Source organism: Branchiostoma lanceolatum, chromosome 19 (assembly GCF_035083965.1).
Source record: "Branchiostoma lanceolatum isolate klBraLanc5 chromosome 19, klBraLanc5.hap2, whole genome shotgun sequence".
NCBI classification, from domain to species: Eukaryota; Metazoa; Chordata; class Leptocardii; order Amphioxiformes; family Branchiostomatidae; genus Branchiostoma; species Branchiostoma lanceolatum.
This window is the reverse complement of record NC_089740.1, coordinates 6646568-6668012: the sequence shown is the minus strand read 5'-3', so window position 1 is coordinate 6668012 and position 21445 is coordinate 6646568. Positions and strand designations below refer to the sequence as shown.

Genomic DNA, 21445 nt, shown 5'->3' with positions numbered 1-21445 from the left:
ACACACACACACACACACAACGGTGTACAAATGAAATTGCATTGACCACTGTAGTATGAAATTGTAAAGTACACATTTGTGTGCCCTTGTATTGGTTTCCGCTAGCCCTGCTGAAATTCAACCATGTAATTTTGCTTGCGTGCTAAGTACACGGAATGCCCATTCTGACGTCATACACAAAATCAGCATTAGTTGAGCGAAAAGCATAAAGAGCGTACGTCTGAACAACTTTACTTTTGAATGCACCTATCTAGGTTTAAACATGTATAAAAGGCAGCGCACTTAGTCTGATTGTATATCGACATTGCTTGAAATTGATTTGTCCTTGAAGTACTAAGTGGTGGCATATTGACGCAACTACAACATTTGTGAGCTGCTGTTACTTTAGCGTAGCCTCCTGTGCAGGCTTCCTATGACGGCGGCATATATATTGGGGGGGGGGGGGGGGTCTCTAATGCCGGCAAGGGAGTTGTGTAGCCGAGGGAGTTGTGTAGCCGAGGGGCGCGCCGTTATCTATCTGTAGATAACGGCGCGCCCCTCGGCTCGACTTTGACCTTTGTCTTCCCAACACCTACACACATGCCAAATCATCGTAATCCATCCAGAGATTCTCGAGTTGTGTTGACTACAAAATTCCGGAAACACAAACACACACAAACACACGCACGCACGCACGCACGCACACGCACGCACGCACGCACGCACGTACGCACGCACACACACACACACACACACACACACACACACACAAACATACACACTAATACGGACGCACAGACACACCAAAAACTATGTCTCCATTTTTCATGGTGATAGCAAGCGAAGCTGTCGGTTACGTTAGGTATTCCATGATTGCCGAGTCGCCACAATTGCAACAACTGCCTGCAATTTTGCTGCTTGTCGACAGGGGTCGCAAATGCATAGCCAATTTGGCCGTGACCATGATATCACCACTGTACCTCTACAGCCGCATAGTCTAGTGGTCGTTGTTGGGCAAACCTTTACGCCATTGCACGTCAGAAGTTGGTTTTTCCTTTGAAAATTCATTGCTCTAAGTTTAATCTAGTTAAAACAAATATGCGGTTTCATAAGAAATACGTCTAAAAGTAAGTCTTTCATTGTAACGTTCAGTTGTAATTATGGTAAATTTATACCATTTGTCTTTACAGAAGTGAGTTTCTAGGCGTTAACTTGTTTACATAAGAACATTTGATTTTGATGAATCGATGAAACGAATTCTAGCTCAAGGATTGAATGTACGCTGTCCCGAGCGTCATTTTCAAACCAATCAACAAGATTGTCCTTCCGCCAGCTCAATTTTCGGTGTCAGATATCTTTATATCATACATTAAGATCAAATCCCCTCACAGGAACATATGCATGTATTTTCATTTGTATAATCGCTTCATCAAAAGTCACAAGCTATATCAGAACATGATTTGAGATTAAGAATTCGAGGTAGAAAAAAAAGGAAGAAATAACTCGGCAGTCTTTAATTTTGCTGAAAGGAATGCCGATTATTGGTAATATATTTGTAATAAACATGTGTATAATTTTCATAAATTATCGTTAGAGAAAAAACAAGATTTCTCGAAGAAAAAGTGGTTAGGAAAGAATGTGCCCCTGTGGAAGTTCCTGTGTTATAACTGTGTTAAGATTTTTTTTAGCCAAAATCACCCCCTCTGAGTGAATGGTGATTGCAGATTATTGAAAATATATTTGATATAATTTATTTTCAAAATGTTGATGTATATCGTTAGAGAAAAATGAAGATTTCTCGATGAAAAAAAGGGCAAGGAAAAGGATGTAACGTTACGGCCTATGCAAGTGCTTGAGCAAAGTATCCCCCATCTGACTGAATGGTACCTTCCGAACAACATGGCCGCCGTTCAGAACTGAAGATGTCTGCTTCTAATGTCAATGTCAACATTTTGTGTCAACAAGATATTCCGTCAAGTCCTGAACATTCAGCGTCAGGAATTCAACCTACAACCAACTACTTAAACGGCCGGTAGGTACCTCTTTTCAACTATGTAAATAAAACGTCAGCTTCTCTTACGATGAGCGAGAATTCCTGCATAATTTTTTGTAGGCATCAAAATGATTTATAATTTTGGTACTGTGCATATATAAGGCCACCCTATACCTATCTTCTTTGCCGTGCATATTAATCTTCTTACTAGATAAGATGGCTTAAGATGATGTTTTATACATTAGTTTCAGATTGTGTGAGGTTGAAGATCTGTGAAGGGAGGGACAAGTCAGTAAGTGTCAGAATGTTTAGAAAAGAAAAGTTGCGTTGTCAGTTAGGGGGCGGACCATTGTATGTGTGGGTGTGGGTTGGTGCTAGAAATAGCCAATGGCTTTCAATACAATTTATTTTCAGGTTAACTGCTTCTGAAGATATCTTTCTTATGTCTTATGTGCAGTTTTTCACAGGCAGCTGATAATGATGAATGGTCCCCAGCTATTCCTTTGGTAGTGTCTTAGTAGTTCCAAGGAGACCTCCTTGGTAGCACCAAGGTGCAGTTATTTACACATCTGTTTTAAGATTAAAGATAAAGGAGGCCATCTGAGAGTTATTGTGAATTCAAATAGACCCCTTTCTTGGAAGATAGAACACTAAACAGGGCTATAGGTAACAGTAATGGATAGTCCCCAGTTGTTCCTTGCCGTCTATTAATGTCTAATATACCTACCATCCCCATATGAACTTTCATTATCTGTACATGAAACTTTTCAAGTAACAACAAAATGTATATGAGAGTGACTTTGACAGCTACTATTTTTCACAACTAACACATGGATTGAATTAAGAAGTGCCAGCTAACAGTAATGATCAATCCCCAGTTATTCCTTTCCATTGTATATTAAGTGTACCATCCCTTGGTATAGTTTTCATTTTATTTTTCTTATCTGTGCAAATAATTACAAATGGATGTGATTGTATTGAGTGTAACAGCCACAAATATCAATACAAATGAAGAACTGCCAGCCAGCTTAACATTAGTGAACAGTCCCCATTTTTTTCCTTTCCATAGTGTATAATGTACCATCCCCAGTGTATAGCTTTCATCATCAGTTTTCTCATCTGTACATTACAAATATTATTACATGTATATGAAAGTATTCTGACAACTAGATCTAACAGCTAACAGTGAGCAGTAATGAACCATCCCCAGTTTTTCCTTTCCACAGTGTATAGTGTACCACCCCCAGTTGTAGTTTTCATACTTAGTTTTCTTTTCTGTACATAATTACAAATGGATGTGATCATGTGAGAGTAACTGACTTTGAGTATGACAGCTAACATTTTTGCATCATACAGAGCTGTCAATTAACTCTTAAATCTAGCAGTTATGAACAGTCCCCAGTTTTCCTCTCCATAGTGCATATAGTGTACCATCCCCAGGTGTAGTTTTCATACTTAGTTTTCTTATCTGTACATAATTACAAATGAATGTGATCGTGTGAGAGTAACTGACTATGACAGCTAACATTTGCATCATACATAGCTGTCAATTAACTCTTAAATTTAGCAGTTATGAACAGTCCCCAGTTTTCCTCTCCATAGTGCATATAGTGTACCATCCCCAGGTGTAGTTTTCATACTTAGTTTTCTTATCTGTACATAATTACAAATGAATGTGATCGTGTGAGAGTAACTGACTATGACAGCTAACATTTGCATCATACATAGCTGTCAATTAACTCTTAAATTTAGCAGTTATGAACAGTCCCCAGTTTTCCTCTCCATAGTGCATATAGTGTACCATCCCCAGGTGTAGTTTTCATCCTTAGTTTTCTTATCTGTACATAATTACAAATGGATGTGATCATGCAAGAGTAACTGACTCAATATGACAGCTAACATTTTTTTGCATTACATACAGAGCTGTCAGTTAACCCTTAACAGTTATGGACAGTCCCCAGTTTTTCCTCTCCATAGTGCATATAGTGTACCATCCCCTGGTGTAGTTTTCATACTTACTTTTCTTATCTATACATAATTACAAATGTATGTGAGAGTAACTGACTGCATATGTGACAGCTACTATTCTTTTCAACTACAGTACTGTAGAACTAACAGTGAACTTAAATGAACAACCCCCAGTTTTTCATTTCCTTAGTGTATATATATATATATATAGTGTACCATCCCCAGGTGTAGTTTTCATCATCATTTATGTGTATGTACATATGATTTGAAATGTATTATGAAAGTATTAACTGACTGCGACAGCTAACATTTTTCACAACATACAGCTAACATTTTTCATAACATATAAAACTGTCACAGTGTCAGCTAACCCTTAATAGTACTTACTGAACGGTCCCCAGCTCTTTCCTGCACCTTTCAGCCCAGGTAATTTGATCACCCCCTTACTAATTACATTTTATACAGCAGGGGGCACAGCGCTCAGGGGTTTTATGTTCCACACATGCAAACAAAAGAGGTAACAAAATCCCCACAGCATATCGGATTCCGCTGGGGCCAGTTGGTTCTGACTGAGATACGAAAACTCGGGTACGCACATCTAAGATCGTCGTATTTCCGAATTCTTCGTAAATTCCAGGTGTCTTCTTCTTACTTCGGTGTCTTCTATGAGATCTTAGGGTAAGCCAGGTGGTATTTCTTGACTTTTCAAGACGTAATCTCGAAGGAATATCCAGTTTCAAGACTGGGTTATCTTGCTACTGGTGGATTGGGGGCACGAAACATTTGGGTCACAAATACTGTGCACTTAAAATCTTGCGTATCAGCATCTGGGCATTCTCCTGTATATATATATCTCTACTTACTTTGACTCGTCAGCTAGTGTTTTAGAGGTCAAGTAGCTTGTCACGAAGGTCAACAAATGGTTGTCTCTGCTTGGAATTGGGGGCACTTTTCAAGGGCATTCATGTTGACTTTCACATCTGCAGTCTTGAACCTTAGATAGTTAGAACTACATCATACATGCAACTTGTATTCATTATATGCTGTCAAAATTCATTTCCCAGCTTGTGACAAGTTCTCATACTTTTTGTTGACGTTGATTATGATGTATAACATTCATTACTTGTTTTTTTTCCTTGATAGTTAAAGATAGAGACAAGTACAGCATGTTTATATATGATTCATTATCTGCTGTCAAAAATTATTCCCTAGCTTGCTTTTATTGTTCTCATACTTTTTTGTCAATGTTGATCATGATGTTTAACATTCATTGCTTGTTTTTTCTTTGATTGTTAGAAATGCAGACAAATACAACATGTTTATATATGAATGTCAGATGTAGTGAGTTCTTAAATCTGTTTCAGACATTGTCAAGGGACTCGGTTGCAGTTGCCATACATGGACAAGAACCAGTCTTTGAGGTATTCTACAGACACTTGATTTTGTCTTGAAATCAATTTATCTCAAAAAGCATCACATTTACAAGTGACTATACATTGTAATGTATATACAGTACTGTGCAGTCAAAGAACAGTTTTTAAACAGTAATTATGACTGAGTGCAATACTGAAATAATACTGTAATGTGACTGTCAGTACTAAATCAGTATTATTTCAGTACTGAAGGTTTGCTAAGGGTTAGTTGCAACAATTTGACTTTATCGTATGCTAATGCGCTGAAATTACAGTTACAGTGCAGGGCTAGAAATACTTTTGTGCACCCAAAATCTGAGTTGTGCGCCTAATTTTTGACTGTGCACCAGTGCACCTAGATATTTTCATACTTCTAGGCTATAGGGTAAAGGTACTATTGTACACTTAGTATATATACCTTGAGATTCAATTATCAGAAAAACGATATAACCTTTGTTGTACTATGATATGTTGTTTAGAATGTTAACGTTACCTAAAAAAAGCGAGCCGAAGCGAAGGTGCATTGCACTACTGCTAACGAAAAAGCGTCATGCTTCGTCCTACGTTCGAGGTTCAACCCCTTTACCTTCTTTTCTTCACTTTCTATAGAATTAAAGATTCTTAAGAGAGACAGTAGGGTTTGTAATTACGTTATGCTGACATTCTATTTAATTCATCTTGAGTGCACCCTAAATTCTTTCTGTGCATGCACCTATACCCAAAAATGAATTTCGAGCCCTACAATGATATTCTATAGGTGCAGTGTAACAAGTGGGTGTATGAAGTGGTTATTATATCCATATGCTATTTCTGACTGTTTTTAAACATAATGTAATCACCTGTCTCTGTCATATCAGCTTCATATTTCTTATTAATCTGTACCACAGTTTGCAGGTAACGTACCCCGCCTATCCTCCCACTGTTGTGTCAAAAGTGGTTAACTGAAATGTAACTCTTCCTTCAACAGTGTTGTGGCAAGCTGGTTTTGGGTTGCCTTGTTGTAAATAGGTCCTGAACACTGTATATCATGTGGATATCATATTCCAGCTTGGCCTAGCCAGACAGAAATAACAACAGACCTTTTCAATCTCATTTTTGTCTACCCACTTTTGGTACAAACACTGGAGCTCTGCGTCATGATTTCTATTGGTCACTTTATAGAATGTTTGAATATTTATGTAGATATTGAGAGTCTGGACTCTTTTTAACTGTAGTTTGTGTTTTTTTTACAGGGGATGTTGTGAAGACGAGAGACAGTGTTATCCGGCTGCAACTTTAGAAGGTTTGTATGTATGTCCTAAGCTATCATCTCTTTGATACACAAGTAGCTTAGCTTGTGCATTGTGTATACTGTGAGAAGACGACAATTCTATATGTATACTACTAGTACATGTACATAGTTCCTTGAAGAATTGTTACTGTAACATGTAGGGTTTTATATAGTAAATGCATTTTTTGGTGCATTTCTTGAAACTTAAATGCTTCATAGAAAGGCTCTTACCAGTTTTTTGGGTGTTTTTCTTCCCATTTTTCTGTGAAATGTTGTTCTGAATACAGAGTATGTGACAGGGGTCACTATATACAGGTCAAGGCAAGGAGTTTTAATCAACCTCCTTGGTCAAGGGCACTCTTTCATATGTTCTTAACCTTCTTCCTGCTGCCTTACTCCGTAACCAGTAGAGAATGGGGTGCCAAACGGCTACTTTAGTGTGCTAAAGGTTAAACATGTATAAGTTAGTATAACTATGGTAAATTATACCGAAATGTAGCCCTTGCAAGATTTAGTAAAATTGCTACAGTTTTTGAACTAACTGTGTCAGAGGGCTTTAATTTTGCATATTGGTTTGTGTTAGGTTACAACTGGGAAATGTAGAGTAAAGGTAAACCAGGTTTGCAGAGAAACGTGATAAGTCTCTCTTTTTATAAAGAACGACACCTTGAGGCTGAAACTGATTACCTTTGTACCTTTGCCAAGAAGGTAATGATTTCGGGAGCGTTTGTGTGTATGTCTGTCTGTGTCACTGTGTGTGTGTTTGTGTGTGCGTGTAAACACAACAACTCAAAAATGCCTGGATGGATTGTATTGATACTTGGTATGTGGATAGGCCTTGACAAAACCTCTAAATGATCAAATTGTGGGCCCCCTAGCAGCTTGTTATAGTACTACAGTACAAGTGGAACTTCTGGTTTTGGTATATCGTGTTCTTGACATGCTATGGTCGTAATTTTGAGTGGTAGATAGCTCTTGTTTAGTATTTCTTTGGATATCTCACAAAATTTGCATCTCAATAAGTGGTATTGTGGGAAAAATGTGGAAATTATGATTTATATTTCATACCATAGATATCCATATTTGCATGTTGTAATCCATGATTGAAGACCACGTTTAGGACCAATCGGTAAGGCTGTTATTTATCCTCTGTCTCAACTGATGTCTTTAACGGAGCCCTAAGATGATGTATGTCTTAACTAGACTGGCCGTCATTTGCTTTAAGAGCAAATTCAGGATGTTTCGCCCATACTCCTCATGCAAGAAGTGGGCTGTCCCAAAATAACTCCTGGGCAAATCCAAGGTTCTGCATAATTTATGCAAATGAGGTCCTCATGACCATAAGTTATGTCCAGGTGTTTTCACCTTTCCTACATGTACCTACATGTTCAAGATGACATCCGCAGCTTTTACAGTAAGGGGAATACAACATGATGCATAAATTATGCAAGTGAGGTCCTCATTAGCATAATTTTTGGCCAGGTGCATTCACCTTTCCTAATGGTACCTACATCTTAAGGATGACATCCGCAGCTGCCACGGTAAGGGAAATACAAGTTAATGCAAGAATTATGCAAATGAGGTCCTCATTAGCATAATTTATGGCCCGGTGTGTTCGCCTTTCCTAAAGGTACCTACATCTCAAAGATGACATCCGCAGCTTTTACGGTAAGGGACAGACAACTTCATGCATCAATTATGCAAATTAGGTCCTCATTAGCATAATTTCTGGCCAGGTGTGTTCGCCTTTCCTAAAGGTACCTACATCTCAAAGATGACATCCGCAGCATTAACGGTAAGGGATATACAACTTTATGCATACATTATGCGAATTAGGTCCTCATTAGCATAAGTAATTGTCAGGTGTAGTCACCTTTCCTATAGGTACCTACATCTCAAATATAACATCGGTACCATGTAACATAAGGTACATATAACTTTCTGTAATACCATTAGTAGAGGTACCCCCTGACATCTGCTTGGTTTTAAGTCCCAGACATGGGAAGTGTTATGTTACAGTATGACCTAGTTCTTGCTGGCCCTGACAGAAAATAACCAAAAATTGCATTAAAAAATTGCAAAATAAATCATTTTGAAGTAGTGTATGCCAAAAAAAATAATGGGGTCCTTTGGGTAAATATCCAATGCACAACTAAACCAAATTTCAGGTCCTCAGGTTTCAACACCACGACACTGGAGGCCATCATGTGCGACTTTTGTCTGAAAATGACCAAAAAACCTCCATAAAATCATTTTAAAAACTTATATCACAAAAATTTTAAAAGGGTCTGGGGGTATACACGTACTCTACCTGCATACCAAATTTCAGGTAATTTGGTCGACGGACGACCGACAAGAAGCGATTTGAAGATTTGACAGGAGAAGAAGGAGAAGAAGAAGAAGAAGGAGAAGAAGAAGGAGAAGAAGAAGAAACCTGACAAAAACAATATGTTTCGTTGGCGAAACATAAGCGAAACATAATTACCTGATACCATTGGGAATGAACTTGATGAATGATGTATTACTATAAGACATGCTTGCAATTAATTCTCCATTTATCAACAGGCAACCTTGGGTTGATTCCATTTAATAGGGGGTCTGACTAGACTGGTTATCAATTTTCTCCCCCAAAATTTATCACATAGACATTTGATCCTGACATGGGATAATGATGAAAAATATTGAATAACCAACTACTGTGAATTGTCCCTAGAGATTTAACCCCCCTAATCTTGCTGATATGAAATGATTCTCCCCTAGCCCCAGGGAATGCAGATATTTGGGTACCTTTCCAACAGCAGACATCCAGACAGTTCAGACGTTCGTGTCGGCTCCGAATTTGACTCTGCCGCTAAACTGCGGCTGCGTGACGTCAGCACGCCAGTTCTCGTCGCCTATCGTGGTCTCGCGTGGTTAATTCCACCCTATGATGACGTCATCATAGCGCCATGATGAGAAATATAAAATTACCAACCCCTTGTGAATTGTCCCTAGAGAGCAAGATTCAAACCCCTCCCCCTGTCTCCCTGATAACTAATGATCCTCCCCTAGCCCCCTGGGAACCCAGGTTTTGGGGTACCTTTCCAACAGCAGACATTGACAGTTAAATACAAGAAATACTAATAATACATTTATAACCAACCCTCTGTGGATTGTCCCTAGAGAGCAAGATTCAAACCCCTCCCCCTGTCTCCCTGATATGTAATGATCCTCCCCTAGCCTCCTGGGAACTCAGGTATCAGGGCACCTTTCCAATAGCAGGTGTCCAGACAAGACAGTCAAAGATGAGCAATACTAAATAACAAGCCCCTTGTGTATTCTCCCTGGAGAGCAAGATTCAAACCCCTCCCCGTCTCCCCTATATCTACTGATCGTCCCCTAGCCCCCTGGGAACTCAGGTATCTGGGCACCTTTCCAATAGCAGGCGTCCAGACATGTCCAATCATCCCTATTGAGACTGGGGGCCCAGTAGGGTCAGGTTTCTATCTGTCTGTAATGCTGCAAACCAGGTGGACCCTACAGGGGCCTGGGGAAATCATTCTACTGGTTATGGCTACAGGGATGTCCCTGTAGCTCAATTGGTAGCAGCTCCTGGTTCCAACTGGGGGACCTCGGTTCGAATCCGGGGAAGGGAATCCTGGTTGGAGCTGCATTTGTCTTTTGGAAGGGACATACATGTACAATGTAAAAGGGGGGTCCTGTAACCAAAGAGGCGTACTGCAATTGGACAAATGTGCCAACTACCTAATGTCAGTGACCTATGTATTCTGGAAAATAGGGCTTAAATCTGATTTAGAGATTTTTAGTTTTTGTAGATATTTATATATGTGCTATAGTTGGTCAAATAGGAAATACTGAGCTTTCGAGGGATCTGAATGAAATAATTTACAATGACCTAGTTTGAAAGGGACTACTTGACCTAAATTGTGTAGCCAATTGTGCTGTACTTAGTACTAGTGACATGAGTTGTTCACAATCTTGCTTCAAGTCATGGCCTGAAAAATGTTGAACTTCTAAGCCTTAGATTCAACTGTGATATGCTAAAGTGCCTGTAGATGGTTGCTTCATAGTATGCATTGCATCTTTCTTTTCTAACTATAGTCACGTTTGAGAATGTATCCTTGTAGTGAAATTACATTTGCTTTGCCCTGATGAAGACAGCAGACTGGTTTTCAAAATTATGGTAGAAGAGAAAAATAAGGTTACGTAGCCAAATAGCAGTGTGTTTGGTCCAGAACCCAGAGGTCCTGGGTTAAAATCCTGTCATGTCACCAATTTTGAAAAGGCACTTTACATTATGTTCCTCGCTCCACCTTGGTGTAAAAAGGGAGGTAAAAGGCAGTGGAAGAAGAGGGTTATAGGCTCTGGCTTCCAATACCGTGCCCTAGACACGGTGGATTAACAACCCACTGCCCCTACGGCCTCAAAAAGGCTATGGGACTACCTTTTTTTTACCTAAGAAAACTATTTATGTTGAAAAGTACCTTTTAGAATGATTGAAATATGATCATGTCCTCTAACTTCTTACATATTCAAGACTTTTTTTTTGTCTTCTACCCTGCATCTAAAGGAACCAAGTAAGACATTGCTCCAAGATGAAGGACTTCTCCGAACATTGCCAGGAAGTTCTTCGGCGCCTGAACAGCCAACGTCTTAACAGTCAGCTGTGCGACATCACGATTAAGGTGAGTAGTTAGCAAACCCACACACAATCAATAGGCTACTTGGTTAAAAGATAAACATTCATATTTACTTTGGATCATACATTTTATTCACAAGTTAACAACATTAAATATCACAAAATAAGATTTTCAACATTCGAGAACCTACACCTAGACCAGATAGTGAAGTGTCCAAACACCTGACTGACATGCTTGTAGAAACAGCTGTAATCTTTCGGATGGGGACAAAAAGCCAGCGGCGCAGTGTTGCATGTAAAAGAGCCCAACACTCTTATGGAGTAGTGGTGTCCTGGTGTGCGAGGCCAAAGAATGGGAGCCGTGGCGATCGAGGTCACAAGAGCTCTTAAAAACTCTTAAGAGCTCAAGATCCCTTCAAGGATGTGGGTCACATTTAATTTATTTCAAATTTGATTGAAAGGCGTTTTCTTCCTGTGGCCCATCCAGGTGGAGGGGCACCAGTTCTCTGTTCACCGGGCGATCCTGGCGGCTTGCAGCGACTACTTCCTGGACCTCTTCACATTCCCCATGGGAGAGAAACTGGACTCAGTGGAACTTCCATGTGAGACCAACGTTCCATTTGTTTGCTGCTGTTATTCATAGTTTTTGTTGGTTATTAATGTTAGAGTAAAAAAAGATATCAATGTTGGAGATTAAATTTAATGACATACTGAAAGTTTGGAAGACAGGAATTACTGTAAGTTTCTAAATCAAATTTCTAACGGAAAGCAAAAGCATTTGACAATGAACTCTTATATTGCTATGCTTCTAGTTTGTTCTGTAAATCATGAAATATTTGCAGTTGCTTATGTTCACGGCTCTCACTATGAGCTCATCACACCACAAATATGTGTTCTTACTTATCACACCGTGTTGTTTCTGCTGTAAATTTGAAATTACTGTGAAGTCATGCAATTTACAGTAATGTTTTAGTAGATTACAGATAGCTGTTTTAACTTCTCTTCTTTGTCGACAAATCTGATGGCTATTTTTGTTTTGTTTCTTTTACAGTAATTTTTTAGAAGATTACAGATAGCTGCTTTAACTTCTCTTCTTTTTTGGCCGTGTTCCACCAGGCGTGACCCACAAGGGACTGGCGCCGATTATCGAGTACGCGTACACGGCCAGTCTACCGCTGACCAACGACAACGTTATTGACGTGATCTCAGCGGCCAGTCGGCTGCACATGTGTGACATCATCGACGAGTGTTCCATCTACCTGAAAGAGAGCTGGCCAGAACGGGGAAGGTATGTTTGTTCACATACACTGGGATGGACCCCTAGTCTTATCGATAAGCTAAACCTTTAGCACTCTGAAGTAGCCGTTTTGCACCCAATTTCCTGTTGGTTACATCTTATTAAAATTGCAACAAGGCAATACAATGGTCAGCCAAGGTGGCATTGAGTTTTGGTTTAAAACCTGGTTACTCCAGTTTACTTTAGTTGCTGACGGAAGACAATAGATGCTATCTGAAACGTCTCACTGTTTCCAAATTCTATCCAGTTGCTTGCCATGTGTAACTGTCATTTGGTGAGGTTCAGTATTCATTTTCACCAGAGTATGATTATTAGGTAAATGGGTTAGGGCCTTTCCTATGGGCACAACACTGGGACCTGCTATGGATTCAAACTCAGAGCCTTTAGTTTCTGAGTCAACAACTCGAACAACAAGGCCACCATGCTGCCACCAAGTCTGTCCCAATGTATGACATGGTATCACACCTCTAGATCCGTTTCTCCCAGGTCTGCTCACATCCTGTCGGCCATGGCCAATCGGACGAAGCAGAGCCCAACAAGCCAGATGATTCAGAACCAGCATCTGCACATGCTCCTGTCCTCCAGCAAAACCAGTCCAAACCGGCCGGACAAGACCAGTCCTACTCAGGTGGAGGTCTTACAGGTGGGCGCTGTTTTTGGCAATGCCACAGAGGCGACATGATTCAGATTTGTCTTGTTTGAACGGTTGGTTTAATGTTTGAAATAAAGTCAGATGAAACATTAACTACTTGACATACACATACATACTTTAAGAGCCATTGAGTATGTCATGGAAGTACCTCTTGAACAAATGACAATATTCAAGTTAATATTCTTCTCCCAAATATTCCAATGAGTCACATTATTTTCAAGGTCAGCTATTTTTTGTGGTTATTCATAGGAAAGCACATGGACTTCCAACCATGTTTATCTGTTACTCTACATTTAGGTATAAGTGATACATGTACAGTTGTCAATGTATACGAATTCCAGTATAGCAGATATTTTTTGATATTCGCAATGCTATCATCAACATACAAATGTACATGTAGTACCAAACGTATTTAGAGTATTTAAAGACAAATAAGTGACAGCCCAACGCATCATTCATGAATTCAAGAAATCCAACTTTCTTTCCCCCTTTCCTGTATTTCCTCCTGCAGGTTGACAAGCATGGCCAGGTGAGCATCTCCAGGAGTGGTCTTCAGGAGGGCAGTCCACCTGTGTTGCAGACCAGCCAGGAAACTCGTCCGCACGGCTTCGGCATCATGGAGGGAGAACCCCGCACCAAGCGCCTCAGGAAAGCCAGACATCCTCTTCCCAGTCATTCCATCCTCCGGCAGGCTTTCGGAGCGCCGCATTCCTCCGAGGCGTCTGCCGTCGCTCCACCAGAGCAGCCGTCATCATCTGGAGACAACAGTCTGGAAGAGGACGTGTCAACGGCTGTTAGCCCCCCAGTCGTCATCAAACAGGAACCTCCGGACGAATTCGATCTTTCGTCGAGAAGATCCCTACGAGAGCCAGACAGTCAGGAGGGGAGTGTCACTCCCGTTGGGGAAGGTAATGTTGAAAGGCGGTATTCCATCCAGTTCGAGTCATTCCATAGCCCCCCTGGCACAGAAGCCGACATGTTTCTACTCCCGGATAGTAACATGCAGGCTCGCCCGTCGTCCAACACTGCCACGGTCTTCAAATCAGAGCGGCAAGAAACGGTGACGTTACACGAAGAAACGGGAGACAACAGCAACTCCAACTCGATGGACAACTCCGCGCTGGACTTAACAGCCAGCCAGCAAGCTCTGAGTCCGCACTTTTCCAAAACCGAAGACGGATACACCGTTGAAGAGGAAGAAATCGGTGAGGTGTCGAGCACAGAAGTTGATGACGTGGGACAGCCAATATGGATTCAAAAGCCTCAGGACTGTACAAATTGTGGGCGAACATTTGCTGACGACGAAGTCCTTCGTCAACACCTGGAGAGTTGTAGCCCGGACAAGCCGTATCGTTGTCCCATCTGTAACTACGCGTTTAAGAAGCCAACTCAGCTCAACGCTCACATGAGGGGACACTCTGAGCAGGAGAGAATGGCACGTTCGCTCATCAAGTGTAAACTGTGTGATGCCAAGTTCACTTCTCAAGGCTACCTAAGCCGCCATATGAAGTCCCACTCTGCATTCCGTCCCCACCTCTGTAAGGTTTGCGGCGCCCACTTCTCCGCCAGCGCAAACTTGCTCCTTCACATGCGCATGCACGAGGGACGCAGCCCGTACAAATGCGACCTTTGCAACGCTCGCTACATGCGTCCGGGGGACCTCTCCAAGCACGTGCGCTTGTTTCACAAGGAGAAGCCATTCCAGTGCGCGGCATGTTCCGAATCGTTCAGCTACCAGATATGTCTGGAGATGCACGTGCTACGGTACCACACGCCAATGCAGATTCCTGACGAAAGTAGCGAACACGACGAAAACAACTCCACCATTGGCAGTGGCGAGGAGACCACTAAAGAGGAAACTTAATAAGAATCTTTCCCAAAAAAATATCTATATCAATTATGTATGATTATGAACAATAAACGAAGTCCTGTCTATAATTGTAGATGAAACATATAAGAATTCCCCTCCCCAAAATATGTATGGCAATCACATCCATGGTGATGTATAGTATCAAACATGTATTTGTCTCCATGTTAAAGTTAGAATCCATCCCACACCTTTTTGTGTATAGGATGGTGCCCATTACTGTTTTTATAGCCCTTGGGCCACACAGTTGTGCAAGCACTACAACGGGTGGCTAGTTCACTAGTATGTTTGTCTACATGCATGTAAGTTATCTACATACTGCTTCTGAAATAGTGCCTGTAGAATATGCGTGTAAAATATATGCTTGCATTAGCTCTGCTGTTAACATTTTTCTACATTGTGTTATGTTCAATTCTAGTTCAAAACTTGTTTGGAAAACTGGAAAAAAAGTTATAAAATATATACATAGAAATTGGATCAGAATGCATTCAAAATACAGTCGTGCATTGTAAAACTGAAACAATTCTGTGTTTAAACTGTAGAAGTATGATATTTCTGCCACATATGGAAGGGCAGGGTTGGAAAGATTTTCTTCATAAAATTTCTTTCAATTTCCCTATAAACAGTACTTCTGCTTTGTTGGTTAATATAGAATCCTGCTGAAATCATATTCTTTACATTTTCACATTTGAGATTTAGTCTGTATACTATAGTTTTAACATTTTAATTAGATTGACCATAATGTACATTCCTTTGTGTTGTAATTGTAAATGTGCATATTATCAAATGTAATCCCCTTAAAAATTATATTGATAGTAACATGTAAAAGATTATAGATTTTGTCAATGCCATCACAGTGTGATTTGAAGAAAGAAAAGTAAAGAAAATTTAAACTTAATGTGCATTTTTCTCTTCATTTGCGCCCTCAGTCTGATGTATTGCATTTTATTTCATTTCCCTTTTTCAACCCCCTTTTTTACCTTCCCCAAGAAGGTTATGTTTTAGGTGCCGTGTTTGTGTCTGTGTGTTTGTGTCTGTGTCTGTGTGTGTGCCATCTGTGTGTATATCTCGAGAAGCTGTGGATGGTTCCTTATGATATTTGTTAAGTGGGTATACATAGGAGTCGGGAAATGATAATGACCCTCCTAGCGGCTTTCTACCGTTCTGCAGCGGAACTTCTCGTGTTCTGGACATGACATGCTAGGGTCGTGATTTTTTTCAGTGGTAGATAGCTCTTGTTCCCGTATGTGCTATCTACCAGTACCAATACAACTTTCATTACATAGTCACTATGGCAACAATTTTTTTCTCTTTCAACCTTGATCTCAAGACCTACCCACCTACCAAATATCATAATCCAGATGTAACTTCTTGAGTTATGCTGGCCAAAGTAGTTCTGAAAGACACAGCAAAAACAATAGTTCAACGTACGCTCCCTTTGCAGTAAATGAGTTAACGATATCAAAACGGATAAGTGCTTACTTTCATTCATACTTTGTATGGAACTGGATCACTGTTGGTGTTCTTAAAGCGCCACCATGCAAAACCTACGTAAACTGCAGTTTCACAAAGGACTATGACGTCACAGTCGCTACTCGTACAACAACAACACGGTACTTTCCAACGGTTTCGAACAGGCGATCTCTTCCGGGTTTCGCAGTCTATTTCGAGGACAAAAAAGCGCAGTCGTGCGAAACTGTGTGACCAGTACGGACATGTTCAATCGTGTACGAACATTCTGTGCATAATTTAGTTGTCGCTACTGTACGTATACTCCAGTCCGTGCTGAAGAGTCCAGAGTTAGTAGGTAAGTAAATTAGGACTCTGTTCTCAGGTATTTTACTGCAATCAGTGTATGTTAACGGTTTCGTCATGCAGTACTAATCTCCAAGCAGTTAATCCAGATGCAACGAGTAACTGTTGCGTACCTCCTGGTTATGTCATTTGTGCAGGGCAAGGAAAAGAATTATGTCTGTAAAGTTTATTTGTAGGAGAATAGCCTTCTTTGCCAGTGTAAAATAACTTTGGCGTAAGCCGGATGCGAAACCAGATTACGGATCGAAAGAATAGGGCTTCCCCGCTTTGTCAACATTTGAACGATTCGTAATGGTACCGAAACTGTTCCCCATATTGACGTCGAGCATATATATATAACCGGAGTTCTTTCTTTCTACCTCCATAGGCTTGGAGACTTCGAAATAAAGTGTACCTGACACGATCAGCTAGTATGATACGTTGTGACGCCGGCGAGTAACCTAGCATCCAGCCTGTTGTCAGGGCCTACACACGCCAGCTCTTCGGCACCAGGACAACATGCCTCCGAGGAAATTTTGCCTCAGCCCCCTTAGGAGAAGACCGTTGGCTTCAAGTTTAAGCAGGCAGATTTCACCGGGGTGGGCTAAGCTGGCCAGGCGGGGAAGAAGCGTACAGTGACCGAGCAAATCCAGCATCAAGCCCTTGATTCTGTATAGAGACTGGATTACTATGACTGAAACGTATTGTACCCTCTGCCAGGCGCCCTTCTCTGGTGCCCAGGCAGCGAAAGAACATTTCGCGGGAAAACGTCATTTGAAGAATCTAGAAAAGCTTCGTATGATGTCTCCTTCGACAAGAGATGTGTTGGAATCCAAAAGCTTGCAATCTGAACAGCATGAAGTTAAATCTTTCGCGAAAGTGAATACAAACAGTGTATCCACCAGCTTTTGTGACTTGTGCAAAGCCCCCTTTTCCAGTGTTGAAGCCGCTGGACAACACTATGCAGGTAAAAGGCACAAAAAGATGGTAGACAAGCAACAAATATTTTCAACTATTGATAACAATGTTAGCAAGAGTGTAACGAGAACGGCAACAACACAATCGACCCAGCTCGAAGGTTTAAATCAACTGGAACAAAGGTCAACGTCTGCAAGTGACGTCATCCTTAGTTCGGTATCAACGCAACATGATAAAACTTCGGTCTCAAAAGCCAATACCAACACTTCAGAGAAGACTGGCCCAACAACACTCCGCCAACAATCCTTAAGTACAGGAGCCCATGGTGTCAACCAAAATGCTGTTGGAGGTCTAAGTGCCCATGGTGTCGAGACATATGCTGTTATGGGTCCAAGTGCCCATGGCGTCGACCCATATGCTGTTGGAGGTCCAAATGCACAAGGCGCCGACGCATATGCTGTAGCAGGTCCAAGTACACATGGCGTCGACGCATATGCTGTTGGAGGTCCAAGTGTCCATGGCGTCGACGCGTATGCTGTTGGAGGTCCAAGTGCCCATGGCGTCGACACACGAGTTATTGGAGGTCCAAGTGCCCATGGCGTCGACCCATATGTCATTTCAGGTCCAAGTGTCCATGGCGTCGACCCATATGCTGTTGGAGGTCCAAGTGCCCATGGCGTCGACCCATATGCTGTTATGGGTCAAAGTGCCCATTGCGTCGACCCATATGCTGTTGGGGGTCCAAGTGCCCATGGCGTCGACCCATATGCTGTTGGAGGTCCAAATGCACAGGGCGCCGACGCATATGCTGTAGCAGGTCCAAGTACACATGGCGTCGACGCATATGCTGTTGGAGGTCCAAGTGCCCATGGCGTCGACGCGTATGCTGTTGGAGGTCCAGGTGCCCAAGGCGTCGACGCATATGCTGTTGGAGGTCTAGGTGCCCATGGCGTCGACACACAAGCTATTTGCGGTCCAAGTGCCCATGGCGTCGACTCGTATGCTATTGGAGGTCCCAGTGAAAATGGCGTCGACACATATGCTGTTGGAGGTGCAGACGATTTCGGCAGCTCTGTGCTCATACAGTCAGTCTGTGAGGAAGATGCTTACTTCTGTAAAATATGTTTGATGCCCCTCTCGGGCCCGGTGCCTGCAAAACAGCACTACTCAGGTCGAACACACAGGAAAAGATCGCAAGCATCCCACCTTGCTGGTGTTCTGGAGAAAAGTGGCCAAGATTGCAAAACGCCAGACTTAGAGTCAAGTAGACAACAGGTTGAGAAAACTGCAAATGGCAACACCACCGTTCCGTCACAGGATGTTCAGTTCAAGACAACTTTCTGCGACCTATGCAATGTTCCACTCTCCGGACCACAGCCAGCAGTGCAGCATTACGCCGGCCGGGCACACAGACGGAAAGTTGACTTGCAGAGAAACGAGTTGTCTCCAAAGATATGGTTGTCAAGACAACCCCAACCTACAGATGCGCCTTTATCTATCTTTACGACGGTGCTGATGTGTGATGGTGTACAGGAAGAGACAAAGAAGCGACATGGAGAGATTAAAGAAACAGATATCTTTGCTGATAAAACATTGATGTCCTCAGCTATAGTGGAGGGAAAATTTGCTCTAGTGGCAAAACAATTTTCTAATACTGAAATAAACCAATCAGAAAGGAGATCGGCGTCAGAAGGGCAAGTGGACCAATCAGATCGGAGCTCAGCACCAGGAGGTCAGATGGACAAATCAGAAGGCAGATCAGCTTCAGGAGGTCAAATGGACCAATCAGAATGGAGATCTGCATCACAAGATCAACCGTCCTCATTAATAGTAACGTCATCGCCAATGGTGTCTTTGCAAACATCAGCTCCTTCTGAGGCGCCATTTGTAAGGTCTGAATGTCAGGTTTACAGTCGTTCTGTGTCTACACCTGCAGCATCGACACCTGGGCATAAATTACAACCTCGAAGGATGTTGTCTACTTCAAGACTGGCATGTAACTTCCAAACCCAGATGGCACCTCCAAATACACTTGTGGAGACAAGAAACCATTCGGGCACGTTGCGTGCAGGCTATACGGCGACTAACGGAGCCCTCAACTCAAAACTATCCAGTCCCACAGTATCTGAGGAAAACGTGGCCCAGTCGATCACTGTGTCACCGTTTGTATCCGAGCAGCCCACAGTACCAGTGCAAGGCCTATTGGTCGTGAAGGATGATAATCCTTGTGAGAAAACATTGTTGAAGACACCGAACAACACAGAAGACGTTAATGTCCTTGAAACAATTCGTCCTGGCATCAGTGCAATGCTTACACACGAAACTGCCAATTTAGAAGGTGATACAACGATCGACAACCAACGTTTTGAGTATCAAAGGCCACAGGAAGGGAACACAGCAATAGTTTCTGGCACGGTAACTGCTGCTTCTTCTAACGGATCGGCTTTCAATGTGTCAATGAGTGAGCAAATAGCAAAGAACTGTCAAGAGATGAAGAGCGCCCGCAGGAAAATAGAAGATTTACTCAGCAGCATGCCAGATTGTGGTGCACCAAGAACGCCTCCTAGCGACCGTTATTCTACAGGAACGAAAGAGGGAGAAGCGCCCCCTACACATGAACCTGCGCATTTCACAACGAAAACAATGACCCCTGCAGAACCTTTGTTTTATTGTAATATTTGCAAACTCTCAGTGTCCGGTCCTAAACCTCTTTCTGATCATAACAACGGCGCAAAACATAAGAAGAAACTAAAAATACTGGGCATTTTAAGCCCCGAAAATACAGCGTCGAGTTCCCCCGAAGTCAAAAGCAACGGATCTATAGCAAGGGGTTGTGGCAATATGTCAACGACATTACATGACAATGTAACTTCTAAAGCCAACGAATTGCATAATAGGAACTTCATGTCAACTAGTATGTTCTCATCTATGGGCCATATGAAACAGCTGTCCGAGAATATTGCAAGAACTGCAAAAGAAAAAGAAGAATTATTATCAGATGTGACAGTAATACCATGTTCAGATCCTGTGAATTTGAAATGAAAAATGAATAATGATTCTGAATTAAAGTTGACAACTTTGCCAACACAGAAATTGGACTTACCCAAATTTTCGACAGTTTTTGTCAAGGAATGAGGTCACTGCTTCTGTGACGTCACGTTATGCACATAGACCACGTGACTCGGTGAGCAGTGGATCATACGTTGAGCTGATTAGTCGAAAATTTTGGTAAGTCCAATTTTTGTGTTGGCAATTACAGTTCAACTTTCAATCAGAATGACTTCTACCAACACAGATGAACTTTCAAGTGATAAATAATAATAATGTTTGTTTGTTCGTTTTAGTTCTAGCTCTCTGTAAATAGCCACTAACGATATCAACCCAGAGACTAGACTGACAAAAAAAGTCATTCTCTTCATATGTATAAAGGTCTATCTGCATGATCTTGATCCATTGTCCAACCGTGTGACCCAACTGGTTATATGTATGCGTACTTAGCAAACATGAACTTTAGGTAGGTCATTGTAGTCATAAGTCATGTGGCAGCCGCGCCATTGATAAACTATTGTGTTTACGCCCACATTGACTGTCGTTGCACAAGCAGTGCTAATTCTTCGCAGAAATCCAGCAGTGCTTAAAGAAGAAAAGAGGAATTG

The 21445-nt window shown here is 41.7% G+C and overlaps 2 protein-coding genes across 3 annotated transcripts; both read left to right on the top strand.

Annotated features, from left to right (window-relative positions):
- Positions 1 to 1867: 1867 nt before the first annotated feature.
- LOC136425606 (zinc finger and BTB domain-containing protein 17-like) lies at positions 1868 to 15196 on the top strand. Of its 2 annotated transcripts, none has more exons than XM_066414532.1 (8): positions 1868 to 2011; positions 5305 to 5361; positions 6585 to 6634; positions 11193 to 11307; positions 11749 to 11863; positions 12378 to 12549; positions 13045 to 13201; positions 13722 to 15196. In XM_066414532.1, the coding sequence occupies exons 4-8, from the start codon at positions 11218 to 11220 to the stop codon at positions 15072 to 15074; spliced, it is 1887 nt and encodes a 628-aa protein (XP_066270629.1). In that variant the 5' UTR covers positions 1868 to 2011; positions 5305 to 5361; positions 6585 to 6634; positions 11193 to 11217; the 3' UTR covers positions 15075 to 15196. The 2 variants fall into 2 exon arrangements, with proteins under 2 accessions (XP_066270629.1, XP_066270630.1); XM_066414533.1 differs by lacking the exon at positions 1868 to 2011 and adding an exon at positions 4302 to 4618.
- A 1488-nt stretch (positions 15197 to 16684) lies between these two features.
- Positions 16685 to 21139, top strand: LOC136425919 (uncharacterized). The gene is made up of 3 exons (XM_066414844.1): positions 16685 to 16884; positions 17260 to 20204; positions 21134 to 21139. The coding sequence occupies exons 2-3, from the start codon at positions 17562 to 17564 to the stop codon at positions 21137 to 21139; spliced, it is 2649 nt and encodes an 882-aa protein (XP_066270941.1). The 5' UTR covers positions 16685 to 16884; positions 17260 to 17561.
- The last annotated feature ends 306 nt before the right edge of the window (positions 21140 to 21445 follow it).

What these genes read in the sequence shown, in the direction of transcription:
- LOC136425606 (XM_066414532.1), top strand. Translation starts at nt 11,218, where the DNA reads ATGAAGGACTTCTCCGAACATTGCCAGGAAGTTCTTCGGCGCCTGAAC. An exon ending in TGTGCGACATCACGATTAAG is followed by an intron (nt 11,308 to 11,748) that starts GTGAGTAGTTAG and finishes TGGCCCATCCAG; the next exon opens with GTGGAGGGGCACCAGTTCTC. An exon ending in CTCAGGTGGAGGTCTTACAG is followed by an intron (nt 13,202 to 13,721) that starts GTGGGCGCTGTT and finishes TTCCTCCTGCAG; the next exon opens with GTTGACAAGCATGGCCAGGT.
- LOC136425919 (XM_066414844.1), top strand. Translation starts at nt 17,562, where the DNA reads ATGACTGAAACGTATTGTACCCTCTGCCAGGCGCCCTTCTCTGGTGCC.